Source organism: Typha latifolia, chromosome 7, assembly GCF_019914945.1.
Source record: "Typha latifolia isolate L0001 chromosome 7, TyphaL0001v2, whole genome shotgun sequence".
Classification (NCBI taxonomy): Eukaryota; Viridiplantae; Streptophyta; class Magnoliopsida; order Poales; family Typhaceae; genus Typha; species Typha latifolia.
The window spans coordinates 12,275,472-12,289,128 of NC_133092.1; the positions used below are offsets into that span (position 1 = coordinate 12,275,472).

At 34.6% G+C, this 13,657-nt stretch overlaps 2 protein-coding genes across 4 annotated transcripts; both read right to left on the minus strand.

The window, feature by feature from the left end:
• Positions 1-60: 60 nt before the first annotated feature.
• Positions 61-10,430, minus strand: LOC140792373 (pseudouridine-5'-phosphate glycosidase). Of its 3 annotated transcripts, none has more exons than XM_073143337.1 (13): positions 10,136-10,430; positions 9,829-9,934; positions 8,655-8,765; positions 6,946-7,028; positions 5,221-5,280; positions 4,948-5,008; positions 4,466-4,572; positions 3,930-4,007; positions 2,227-2,272; positions 2,015-2,135; positions 1,339-1,424; positions 1,100-1,183; positions 61-273 (listed from the first exon to the last, which is right to left on the minus strand). In XM_073143337.1, the coding sequence occupies exons 1-13, from the start codon at positions 10,136-10,138 to the stop codon at positions 251-253; spliced, it is 969 nt and encodes a 322-aa protein (XP_072999438.1). In that variant the 5' UTR covers positions 10,139-10,430; the 3' UTR covers positions 61-250. The 3 variants fall into 3 exon arrangements, with proteins under 3 accessions (XP_072999438.1, XP_072999437.1, XP_072999439.1); XM_073143336.1 differs by having other exon boundaries at positions 10,035-10,184; XM_073143338.1 differs by having other exon boundaries at positions 10,145-10,163.
• A 344-nt stretch (positions 10,431-10,774) lies between these two features.
• On the minus strand, positions 10,775-11,756 carry LOC140792374 (uncharacterized). Its single transcript, XM_073143340.1, has one exon. The coding sequence runs from the start codon at positions 11,670-11,672 to the stop codon at positions 11,037-11,039; it is 636 nt and encodes a 211-aa protein (XP_072999441.1). The 5' UTR covers positions 11,673-11,756; the 3' UTR covers positions 10,775-11,036.
• Positions 11,757-13,657: the final 1,901 nt, after the last annotated feature.

Sequence of the window (13,657 nt, forward strand, 5' to 3'; positions counted from 1 at the left end):
GATCCTGTTGTGATTCCATTGGAGAATCCCAAATTTCTTAATGAATCAAACACATGAATCTAAGACATAAAAATTTCTTTTTAGTAACATTTGTAGTAGTTCATAATGGATATGTAGACATTGCAGAGAGCCACTGTCTCAACTGTAATGAACATATTATTTGCCAAGAGGCATACTGTTAAATACAATTGAACTGAAAGATTAAGAACAAGAGACATTGTATAACATTACTTTCCGCGGACTCCGTAATCTACAATGCAGACCTTCCAGGACCTGTCAACAAAGCACATCATGAGCTACATGTTAAAAGAAAGTACACAGAAGAAACGGCCCTTTTTTTTCTTCCTTTTAGCCGTTAGGGACAAGTCCATATGTATTTAATTATGCTCTAAATCCCAATCTGAAATTTAAAGTGATCACTAATTGAGCCGGCTATTTTACAAATATATATATATGCTGGCAGAACAAATTATAGTGTAGTTAGTTATGCTCTAAATCCCAATCTGAAATTTACAGTGATCACTAATTGTCTCGGCTAAGTATATCTAACAAACATATATGCTGGCTGAATGAAATATAGGGTCAGAAGTTGCACAGGCTATCAACTTCCCTAGTACCTTAAATGAATCAGCTGGTCCGTCAATTTTATGTGCTTTGTTATTAGTACAAGGATGAATTCATTCTTTTGTGTCCTATGATATCTTGTATCTTTTAGGACATTATAATACCTTAGCATCATAGCATGAACTGCATCTGTGTAGGTGTTAAAAGAGAAATGACAGGAAAAATCAAAGGATAATATGTTGCGATAGAATAACTCATGATAGATGAAGTTGGAGTCCACAAGATTACTATAGCTCACAGTAACTTTTGAGCATGACAATTAAATTACAAGTGCTACAATTGCCTTGTATCTTGGATTCCATTTGTGCCTCAGATGATAATGATAAAATCTGAATCATCTACAAAAAGTTGCTAATAACAATATACCATGTATGCATCCACTTAATATGCCATTAGTAATGTAATTCAGAGGCAAAACCTTCTATCAGAGGATACCCAGGCAAATAAATAAGACAAAAGCAGGAGAGTAACTCACCCTTGTTTATACTTCGTCTAAGATTGGCAAGAGATACTGCAACTTTTGCACCAACGAGAGCATTGTTCTTCACGAGTGCAATGTCTTTACCTTGCTTAAGGAGAATAACAAAGGGCTGTTGATAATTGACCACGAACAGAAAATTCACTCCTCTCTTTATACCATAGGTTCATCTCAAGTCCAACTGAATTTGTGAAAGAGAAAGCATATCATAACAGAGAATCAGAAATAGAGGATACTAGCCGCCAATGATGCTCCTCCAGTAAGTTGATTTACTCTGTTAAGCAAGAACGGTGTGGCAGCACTGCCTATCACATTATTATCCCTGCAATAACAAGTCCAAAGATACTAACTATATAGAATAACTATCACATCTTATTAGAAAACATTTGGTATCAGATAAAGATGGCAAACTATCTCAATATGGCATTCCTAAGACTGTCAGATTGAGGTAATGCATATACATTTTTATTATAGTGTATATCACACAAACTTATGATCCCCAGCAGATTCCCGCAAACAGGTCTCTGCCCCTTGTTAACCTCGTGCAGCTTCATACCAAACCAAAATAGATTATTTGGCATACTCTTGATGACCGTGTAGATTGGCAATGTACCATGCCGATGTACGATGTCAAATTGGCATGGTAACCCAAATACAAACTAAAATAGAAGAACAAATGGATTATCAAAAGCCATTCACTAGATCATATTACTTTCCTAGTTTCCTTGGAAACTTTCTATATATACCTAAACAACCTTAAATATTAAACTAACTTTAGGAATCAAAAGGACTCAACTGCTTTCAGGAAACCTAGGGCTTTACTTCCAATAGAACCTTTTGCATTGAGATAAATAGAAATAGAGAATGGCAAAGCAAGAATGAGTTATTAAAGATAGGCAAGAGTTGAGTTACTTCGCTTCCTGTAGGGCTTTTTGTATTGCAGATTCTATCATATTTCCTGAAGCTGCATATTCTTTGGGAATAGGCACGGCAATTAGAATCCCGTTCTCAAGTCTTAAATTCAAGTTTGCATCTGCATGTCACAAAAGCAAAACAAATTTAAATAAATAGTGATCACATACAGGACAATTGGCGAGAGAAATAGGACAATCAATTTCACTTACCAATGAGCTTTGCACACTCCTCAGGAGTATTCAGACGACAGGGCACCTGCATTCCATCCAGCAAATCAGAAAAATTTTAACGACAGAACATATCCTTTTATGACTTAGACAGACAAGCACAGACCATTACAATAACAATAATATCATGCCCTTACAACATTTTATACATCTCTTATTCAAATTGATTACACCAAGACTCATTCCATCTACTGCAGTTACACCCTAGACCATTACAATAACAATAATATCATGCCCTTACAACATTTTATACATCTCTTATTCAAATTGATTACACCAAGACTCATTCCATCTACTGCAGTTACACCCTAGACCATTACAATAACAATAATATCATGCCCTAACAATGTTTGATGCAACTCTTTTTCAAACTGATTGACACCAAGACTCATTCCATTTACTACTAGTTAAACACCCATATAACAATTCAAAAGTGATTTCTTTTTTATTAATAAAACATAACTGGGCCTAGCCCGCTTACACTCAAAAACAATTCAAAAGTGATCTTTTTAAACAAATGAGAAAGCAGAAAGTGGTGGATTCCCACATTAAGGCATTACTGACATGAAAATCAGAATATTATATCTAACTTGTCCTTTTGCATTAATATTTAATCTTTTAGTCACTGTTATAACTAAGAATGTGCAAATTAAGGAGCAATGGCAGTTGGCAACCTGTCAAACTCAAGCAGTTCTGATACAGGTGTAAACATGTTCGCCCCCCTATATCCTGGTATTACTTGTCACAAGTTCCTTAATCATTTTTTGTTACCTAAGAGATCAATTATCCATCTTAATGACTTCTAATAAATGCAACCCCTGTAACCTCTCCTTAGTCAAAAGCAGATGGCCAAATAAACAAAGTGATGTATATGGCAGGATGTCTATTTTTCCTGGGACAGTTGCATAATAACTGTTGTTGATATTTAGGTAATAGTCAACCTAAAGAAAACCATTTATGTGAACCAAACCAATTGATTGAACGACATCTGGTAATAATGATTCAAACTATGGGAACGTGGATTGTGGAGAAAGAGTAGGACTAGAATAAGGGGACAATTTTCTCTAATTTGCTGAAATATGAATAGATTGAACTTAGGGATCATGAAGAGCTTGGCCATTAATGCAAGAGTACTTGCATTAATAGAATACAGGAGCCCAGAAAGTCCACTATGACTGCTATGAGAACAACGGAAAAAGTGTGATAACACAATCAGGGCGTGGCACCATCAGGATTCATGCATCATTCCCTGGACCTGCTTATCAACAGCAGAACACGCAGCTTTAGTATGGGTCAGAATTCTAGAGTTGTTTGGCAAGATTGAGCTTCATGTTTGAGCATTTAACTCTCATCTGTGAACACACAAACATATAAAATACACCAGAAAGTTATAAAAAATTATGCATGAGCATAATGGATTTTGCATTTTCTTTGGCTGACATCGTGTATCTTCATTTGGCAAGCTTGCGTTGTATGTAGTAGTACAATGCTTGCAGTGGTTGCAACAGGTATGAAGCATGATATTGAAAGTTGAAACCCTATCTTTTTCAAACCAATGAAACAAACAACTGAGAATAGAAAATATCCATTTTCACTGTAGTTATGTAGTTCCATGATCAATAATCCTAGACAAATTTCCAAACATTCAATTCAGTTATATATTTATATTAGTGAAATATAATTACCTTGCACCCACTAGATTCAGTGAAAAATGCTGGAAACTCGTCTGTCTTATAAGCAGCAACTGTAACCCCTTGAGTTTCCTGCAATCAAATACAGATTTCGGTGAATTAAGTCTTTTTGCTAGGTGACACAATAAAATTCTTTTTCTTCTTGTCATAAAGTATACACAAACAATATGCATGTCAACTTCTTTCAGTATAAATTTCCTTTACTATACTTATAGAAACACATGCAGGGTTAAATCCTCGTAGAAATTTCTTTGATTTTAGTGTTGTATCCTAATGAATCAAAGGTGGTTGTATCCTTTGACTCATTAGGATATCAGCAAAGTCCAAAACTATATATAAGTTCTTATGACTTAATGTTGTATGATAGGTCACATCAATATGTATCTTAACATTTTACTATGTAGATGGTACTTCCATTTGTTTCTATATATACATAGTGCATATTAAATTTGCATGCATTATAAGAGAAACTTCTCCACACCAAGAAACATTGACTTCGGACCAAATCCTTTAATATGCAAAGGGAATACCAGGTATTCAAGGGTTCTCGGAATATCTAGAATTGACTTCACACCAGCTGATATAACTGCTACTGGAGTCTTTCCAAGTTCAGTGAGATCAGATGAAATGTCCATTGCTGCATGGGGAAGAAAATTACATAAGAAACTGAAAACGAATATAAACATTTTCCAAATTGTTTAAGTAAACAAGGAGAAACAAAAGAGGGAGTACATGTAACCTTGAGATATGCACTTCATATCATTACACAAATTACAAAACGAAACTGAACGCTTGTCAGAGAAAAAAAAACCATCATCTTTTGCATAAGATAAAGAACACAAATCCAATTGTTTCGCTTAATAAAAGTCGCTCCTGTCCTCAAAATTATGATGTGATCATGTGACCATGACTGTCTTAGTGTCTTACAAAACAGTGGCATTGAGGGGACTTTGTATAATGGGCATTCAAACATTTGGATATATTAACATAAACAACCAAAAGTAGCCCTTACTTTGTTCCCCATGTCTATGCACTCCTCCAAGTCCTCCAGTAACAAAAACAGGTATACCAACCTGCAGTTGTGAGTGTACTCAGAGGACAAAAATGGAGGCACACTATTTGTACTAAAAAAGAGTTGGCCAACTTGCAACTTCCATAGCATCAAGTAACTTCAGAAATTAGAAGACTGGGTGTTGTAGGGGTGCATCAGAGGAGAAGGTTCCCTCTTTTGCTCCCACTAAACAACAAGAACAGCACGAAAGAGAGAAGAGGGAGGGAGAGATACCTTAGAAGCAAAAAACATGGTTGCTGAAACAGTTGTTGCACCATTACCACCAGCAGCAACCTGCCAAATCACTGAGAGCATTGAACTCATCAAAGAATTCAATTTCTATATCATAAACATGAATTATGAATTATCCAACTCTAAATCATAGATGAGATTAAATAATGTTGCCCAAGTAAGAAATCAATGTACTTGTATGACTAAGTATAATTGCAAAAGAAGTAATTATTTTAAGGATTAAGAATCCAAGTTTCTGGAAGTTCACTTCATGAGTCAAAATACAGTTGTATAGTTTCTAGCAAGTTAATTTCACCATTAGATACATTAGATGAATAGTGTTTTTTTATCAGATATGGATATTAAACAACACAAACAATCAACCTGATGTAGGATAATATCATGATGGCCTAATATGTTTGTGCTTTGTCGGGATTGAAGTGATATTTTTTTCTGAGAAACTAAGTTTATGTTTCAGGCTTATTGCAGAAACAAGCGAGTTCCTAAACATTTTTAAGGATAGATTGTACCGCTTTTCAATGAAAGTGAATCACTCTCAAAGTTGTCTTTTAGCATGTAGTCATAATCTGACAACACCACTAAAGAACAGCTAAGTGAAGAAATGCTGACTTTGAATGCGATCCACTCTCACCAAAATCAACTCATTACGCAGACCTACTTTTCCAGTTAGTTTGGAAACCCACCTATGCCTCTATTAAAGTTTGAAAAATAGACTTAGTTTGCTGAAGTCACTTAAAGTTCGTGAAACTAGTCAACTACATATATATGTTGTGATACTAATCTTTTGTTTGCCCACAGAAAACAAGGCAGTAACATTACAGAAAAAAGAAAAGACTGAAAGAAGTTGGAAAGCAGCATAAACCTGGTCCAGGGTTTAGGTTGCCAATACTAATAAATTGAAATGAAAATTTGACATGTAAATTGCTTTTCTCTGGTACTATCATATAATCCGAGTTCAGAAGTAAATAGGGAAGAAGAAAGTTTCAAGAATATGAGAAATTTATAGGGGATTGAAAAAAGAACAGAATTATAATTTAAACCAGCGAATATAAACAGAAAAGGAACAACTAAGATTGACAAAAAGGGAGAAAGAATAGGGCATAGAGAGAAATAAAAAGTAGCAGCCAACCTGACTAAAGAAAATTTCCTCGACTTGATAATCTCAATAACTCCTTGTTATCAACTGCCTATGACTTTAGACTATAACTTTGGCATAACTCGCAAATAGAATATTAAAGTAAGAGATGAAATATTCTTAATAACTGCATAACTGCCTTTATATTTTCTAAAGATTTCAAAACCATGATTATTTTTCCACAAGGTAATTGTAACATAAACAGTAACCAATGATGTTACCACCTAAGTATTTGATGAACAACACCCTACTTTACTTCCTGAAACATGATGATATGTTCAAAATCTGAGACCTGGAATTGAAGATAAGTTTTTCTTCACAATGTGTCTGGGATTCTGGGTACATTGTACAAAAAGCTGTTCTCTCGTTTCCTTTCTATACATGAGTCCACCAGTCAAACATAATTGCTCCATGTTCATTTAAATGATTAAGCATATAAAGCAAAGATACATTATAGTTATCGACTTTGTAGTCATCAACTTGATATTCCATACTCTTAATATCAAAAGCAAGAAATGCGCCCAGAACCAGAACTTGAAAAATGTAAAAGCTGCATGACAGATGTAACTCACAACAAATGGAATATCCCTGCGAGCTGTCTTTTGAGCTTTTCTTCCAAGAATAGCAAGCCTCTCAAGTTGTTCGTGGTTCAAGCCTAAAGTTGCAAAAAAAAAGCAATAATGAATTAAATCTTATATAAAAGTAAAAAAGAACTGAGCATCAAATAAGAAAAAACAAACATATGTTAATTGCTAAAATACAGATTACTTCATGATATTACATTTTAAATATCATAAAGTAGGCAAGAATATATATGGATGAAGATTCACATTTTCAAGATATATTATCACGACAAATTTGTAATAAGTGTTCATATATCATATGTAAGGACCAACAAATTCTCTCTAAATAGAATACAAAAAATCATGGTATTGTAAACTCTGAAGTATCGAGCATATGCATGTAGAATAATAAGTAATCAGAACCATCTCATGATGAGCAAAGTATACCAGTTGTTTCTTCTGAATTCTCTCATAAAGTAACACAAAAGCATGACATATATGTAGCCAAAGAAGGCACTGTTTTAAAAGGCAGTCATAATATGCCAGCGTAAAGGCATAAGTGATATGCTGGCATATATGCAAGTGCATATGCCCTCTATATATCATAGATCTAAAATTGATAAATATATGAAAAACAAGTTGGAAATTATAAGAAATAAAAGGTCTTGAAGAGTAATATGAATTTCTCTTACTTGTGTATGTCAACTATTAGTTGCAGTTAAAAAATAGAGTTAATTTCACTTAACCCCTCTAAACTATCATCATTTTTCATATACGCCCCTTAAATATTTTTTTTACCACATGGACTCTTTGATGTAAGGAAATTTTTAGTTCAAAGAGTCCATATAGTTACTTTTTTTTCTTAGTTGAAGAGTCTATGTGAATATTTTTCTTACTTAAAAAATTTATGTGGATAATAAAAAATTCCAGAGAATGTATGTGGGAAACTGTGATAATTTAAAGAGGCTAAATACTTATCCCTAGAAAATACTAATATCCCAAGGCTCAAATAGTTAAATTGAGGTTCCTCTGCAGGTTAGTTTTATGTGAGGTGGCATTAAGATCACAAATGCACATGTGGCTGCCTAGGCAAGCACAGGGCTATATCTTAGCCTTAGAAGTGTGCCTTTTAGGCAGCATATATGAAAACAGATCCCTAAAGTTAAATTTTCAGCAATAATCGTTTGACTTTCTTTATCTCTAGTTTCCAGTTGAGAAATTTTCTTCTTCCTCCTGATAAAACTATAGGAAATTTGTTGTTAATCATGTCATTTACAACAAAGAACGAAAGAACACAATCAAGCAATTTCATGAAATTTTGCAACAGATGTCTTTTAGCTGTTAACCATATATGAGTATATGACAGTTAGGGGTTGTATGCCAACTTAATCCACCCTACCTAAGTTCCTATGACATGCATCTATATTCTCTGTAGAGAAAACTTTAGTTATATACTTGAATCACTCTTAACCTTTCACACTACCAACATCTTCTATTTTTCTCATATGCATTGCACAGTCTCTTCTGGTTTATGCACCCTTATACTATTACATTCCTTCGGTTAATTCTGTTATTTCCCATCATTATTATACAAAAACAGGCCAAAGAGTTAGCGTCATGGATAGTTCATAATGTTACAGTAACAAGTATCATAGTAATGAAAAATTGAAGTTTGATAATGGTAAACACTTTTTGAGCAATTAGATGGCAAGACATACCAACATATGGAGTACCGTCTAAAATGGCAATTGTTGCAGGAGTAGCTCCATTCTTCCTCACAATAGCCTCAACAGCTTTAGCAGTTTGAAGATTTTGCGGATAGGGCATACCTGATGGAATCCATGCAAATATCAGTAATAAAGGACAAATGCAATGCAATTCTCATTATTCGAGATAACTGTAAGGAACCGATGTATTCATTACACTCAGGTAAGTATCTAAGGCAGGTACGCATAACAAGCTTTCAAACAATCTACACACAGTACTAAAGAAAGAATTAAAAAAAGGAGAGAGAAATCTTAGAGACTTCCAAAGCATTTTTAAGTTTTAACTGTCAAAACAAGCTGCACCCAAACTGAAGGTCACCAAGTATTCCCATTCCTTTAGCTCTTCCCATGTATAGAGCAATTTTAGGGGATTCGGCCTCAATTAAGAACAAATGCCTCCTTACCCATTTATTTTTATAATAGGAGACTCTCTCTAGCCTATATTTACCATGGGAGCCGGTGCAAATACCTTTCCCTTGCTTTGAATAATTAGCTCATGCCTTAAAATTCATCAGTATCAATCACTAAAAGATCAACATGGGATTGACAATTAGTTATGAATTTGTTGAAACCTTTCTTGGACCAAATTTGCAACCAACAAAGATTGCAACTACTCTTGAACAATGCATGTTCAAATCAGTTAACTAGAGTATATTGATCAACAGCATCATATCGCTATGAGCTGATGTTCGCCTAATTTGGAAAAATTAAAGGTGATATATTATAACTTTTGAGTATCATAATTTTGAAGCTTTGCAGATTTAAACTCAATAATGTGTTAACCAAATCCTTTAAAGATGTTAACGTTCACTTTCTATCTCTTGCACATTGCATAAGTAATATAACTTCCTTCCTAATCAGAAGTCTCTCTAGTGTTTCATAAACCTCTCCACCTCTGGCTCCATCAAACTGGTTGAACCTTTTAATTACTTATTCTTCTATTGTTGTTACTTGTGCAAGATTAGTAAATCAAAACTGAATTTAGTAATACAACCAATGCTACTAAATATTAGTGATCATTTCTACAACAGTCCAAGGAAATGTGTAAAAATTTGCAACATAATTTCTACAAGAAATCAACTAAAAATCACCTTATTATTCCAATTCACACTACGTTAATGCTTACCATGAGAAATTATTGTAGATTCCAAAGCAACAACAGCTTTCCCACACGAAAGTGCATCGTAAACTTCCGGGCTTATTTTTATAAGCCCTCCTCCTCCATTCAAATCCTAAAATTCCCCAAAAACGAATTAAGATCGTTAGTATATCTACTGCAACACTATACAAATATTGGAAAAATTATAGCAAAAGAAAGCTACTAATCATTACTTTCTCCATGCTGCGACGGATCAATTGAAGCCGAGTGAAAAAATAAACCATAAACCCTAACTATGAATCGAGGAGGGGAGAAGAAGGGAATAAAACCCTACCATCTTTACCCGATTGGCTCCGAATTAGGACGTGAGACGGGTCGAGCTTATGATTCTACTACATAAGCAAACCCGTGTATAAAGGTGTGTAAACGAGCCGAACCTGAGCGAGCCGGCTCTAGCTCAGGCTCGGCTCGAAATTAATTTCGAGCCTAGTTTGATATTTAGGCTCGGCTCAGCTCAAATCGAGCCAAGTCTGATTGGAGGAGGAGAAGGAGGCAGCGGCTGCGGCTGCGGCGGCTATTAACTCGATTTATATATAAATTTCTTCCTCACACTTGAGAATATAAGTCGTTACTGCTGGACTACATCTAATATGGTATTTAAGTTTTAAAATATATTATATATTTAAATAAATATTTAGCTGAGCTGGTTGGGTCAAAAACTTGATTTTTATTTTTCAAATCTCTCTCCTAACATTCATCATATAAAGTGGAAAATTGTCCTTTTTTTGTGGGGTCTTAAATAAAGCTGTAAAGCAACTAAGAAGTGTTGTGGAAGAAGACTCAAAAAAATCCAACCAAGTATCCAAAACAAAACCTTGTCCTTCACTCCAAGTTTCCTTCTCCATTCTTTTTGACATGATTTCAAGCAGCAAGTAGAGCCAGACCAACTCAACTCATCCAATTAATCACAACATAAACAAACAATATATATTAATTCTTTATTCAAATATTAGAAATCATCACAGCATACATAAATACTTATATGATATAGATATAGATGTCATCCAATGAACAAATTAATCAGCAGTCATGCCACAAAATACGTACCCATCGATCTCAAACTCATTTCTCCCCAATCTAAAAACTGCAGGGAGAGATCTTTAGACACCTATCTCTGTACATGCATACATGCATACATACGTACGTACATACATACACCCATTGATGAATAGTGATCATGCTCCTCTGGCGAGCATCTCCTGGTACTCCATCTCCTGGTACTGCAACAAAGCAATGCGACTCTGAGCTCGTAGTTGCTCGTAAAACCTCTTGATGAACTCCTCAGCTTCGTAGTCCACCCCTTGATGATCGCCAACGTCGTCGTCTTCTTCTGATGAGTAGTTTGAGATCCGGACAGAGAAAGGTGATGAAGCTATTACGACCAACTCTTGGGAGATTGATGACGAGGTGTGCGGGGAGTACTCGATCTGCGGAAAAACCACGCGGCGCGGGGTTACGTCGGCGGCCTCGTCGACGACGGCGTTGAGGCAGGGGAAGTAGTTGCGGCGGCGCTTGGCGTGGAAAAAAACCGGGTTAGGGCTGTTGCTGCATGAGAACTCGTACTCCCGCAGGCCGAAGCCGGGATGAGGAGAAGTAGTACTACGCGAATGATAGTAGCGGTCGTGGTGGTGGAACATTAAGTTGCCGAGGGATCTCCCGAGAAGCTTCCCTCTCTTCATCATGAGGTTCATATCCATGACTAGCTTCCGCTTGGAGACGATCCCCTTCCTCATCATGAAGAAGATGGCGCGGAGGTAACTCCATAGCTTCTTCGCGTCGATGGGAGGAGAAGAGCGGAGGTCCATCGCCATGGGGGTCGAGGTTGGGCTTCTTGATCTCTGCGAGGTTGGTTAGACCTCGCAGAAGATAAAGAGAGCCCTTTCTACGATGAGAATGACTTGGGAGAGAGTGGGTGAGGTAACGGGATACTTATAGAAAGGAAGGAGGTAAATTTTCAAATAACACCCTGTCTTTTTGGTTAATTCCGTCCCATCCTCTCCTCCAAATTTCTAAAATACCATCTAAACTACATAGTTAGCGTAGTTTAAAAAAAAAAAGCGGATGTGTCACGGAAAATAATTTTTAAAATGGGAAATAGTTTAAAAAAAATTTTAATGGGAAATAGTTTTAAAAAAAATTTAATGGGAAATAGTTTAAAAAAATTTTTAATGGGAAATAGTTTAAAAAATTTTAAATGGGAAATAGTTTAAAAAAATTTTAAATGGGAAATAGTTTAAAAAATTTTAAATGGGAAATAGTTTAAAAAATTTTAAAATGGGAAATAGTTTAAAAATTTTTTAATGGGAAATAGTTTAAAAAAAATTTAAATAAGAAATAGTTTAAAATAGAGATTTTCACAAATCACATCCTATATTCTATTTATTTTTTTGTAATTCACACTCGGTCTTTAACTATTTTATAACTTGACTCATTATTTTTTCCTATAATTCTCATTTAATACCGTGACGTTATTTTGACTAACTAATATTTAAACTAAGTTACTAAAATACTCTCATCATTCTCTCTTATTTTATATATCTCTCCACTATTTTTTCCACATATCTCATCTATTTAATGTTGTCGTCCTCCCCTCCCCCTCGTCTTTTTTTTTATATTTTGAAAGAGAAAAAGAGAACGACAAATTATTTTATATATTATAACAAAATATTCATTTTCTAGCTATGTCTATTAAATAAAAATTATAAGAAAAAAGAGCGGCGTGTTACAAAATACCCAAAAATCATAGAATATATCAAACATAGGGTGTAATTTATAAAAATCTTATAAAAATAAGACAAAATGGGGTTAGATTACAAATATCAATATATAGGAGGGGTTTAGTGAGCAGAGAGAGAGAGAAAAGCTTAGTGGAGAAGCGAAGAGAGGAGAGAGGTGGGGGTGGGTGTGGTGGGTGGGTGGTGGGGCCCCGCAGAGATTTCTTTTTCCGAAAAGGCCAGCGCAGCCGCTGCAACGGGCAAATATATTTAAATAATAATAATAATAATAATAATAATAATAATAATAATAATCAGAAGACCGTTTGAAATTTGAGAATATTTAAAGAATTGCCACTGCCAAGGAATCCATTTGGTATACAATTATACAAAGCAAACATATGGATTGCTAGTAGTTGTTTGAACTCCATGTGATATATAACAATTAATATTCTTTCAGGCATTCGATATTTACAAAGATTTTATATATATATATATATATATATATATATATATATATATATAATTTAAGAGCATTTAAGTTATAGATTGGATAATTAGATCAACTCTTCTTTGCCCGTAGAAATAAACGACCCAACTCTGATGCACTCTGTGCTATTCATTTGAATGAGTATAGACTTAACCTTTATCTAATTTTAAGTTTGGAGATGATGATTAAGTAACCACCTGTTTGAATTGGTTGAAATATGAATGCTATTTGTCAATTGACCTAAACCAAAGAGGAGGACTTTGTGGAGATGTCTCACTCAATACTGGCTCCCATTGTTGAAATTAGAGGTATGCTATATGCATGTCAAATGATAAAGCAAAGAGGAAGCATCTATGGAGCTATCTCACTTTATATATGTAACTTAATCAGAGGGATGCAAATCCAATGGTTGAGTAATATCAATTTATAACAGAGATTATAGATTTAATTTCCTCGCGAATATTAAGATTGATGTTCGGTAAATTTTCTAATTGAGCATTGTATGAATATAATTTTGGTTGAAGATTTTTTTTAATGTTATTAGTCTTATTAGAGAATAAGAAATTATATTTATATATATATATATATAGTT

Bases quoted from the DNA above. Each gene is read 5' to 3' on its own strand.
- LOC140792373 (XM_073143336.1), bottom strand. From the start codon at position 10,085: ATGGTTTATTTTTTCACTCGGCTTCAATTGATCCGTCGCAGCATGGAG. The intron at 1,425-2,014 runs GTAACTCAACTC...TTGTTATTGCAG, and splicing joins AAAGCCCTACAGGAAGCGAA to GGATAATAATGTGATAGGCA. The intron at 274-1,099 runs GTGAGTTACTCT...CTTTGTTGACAG, and splicing joins TAGACGAAGTATAAACAAGG to GTCCTGGAAGGTCTGCATTG.
- LOC140792374 (XM_073143340.1), bottom strand. From the start codon at position 11,672: ATGGCGATGGACCTCCGCTCTTCTCCTCCCATCGACGCGAAGAAGCTA.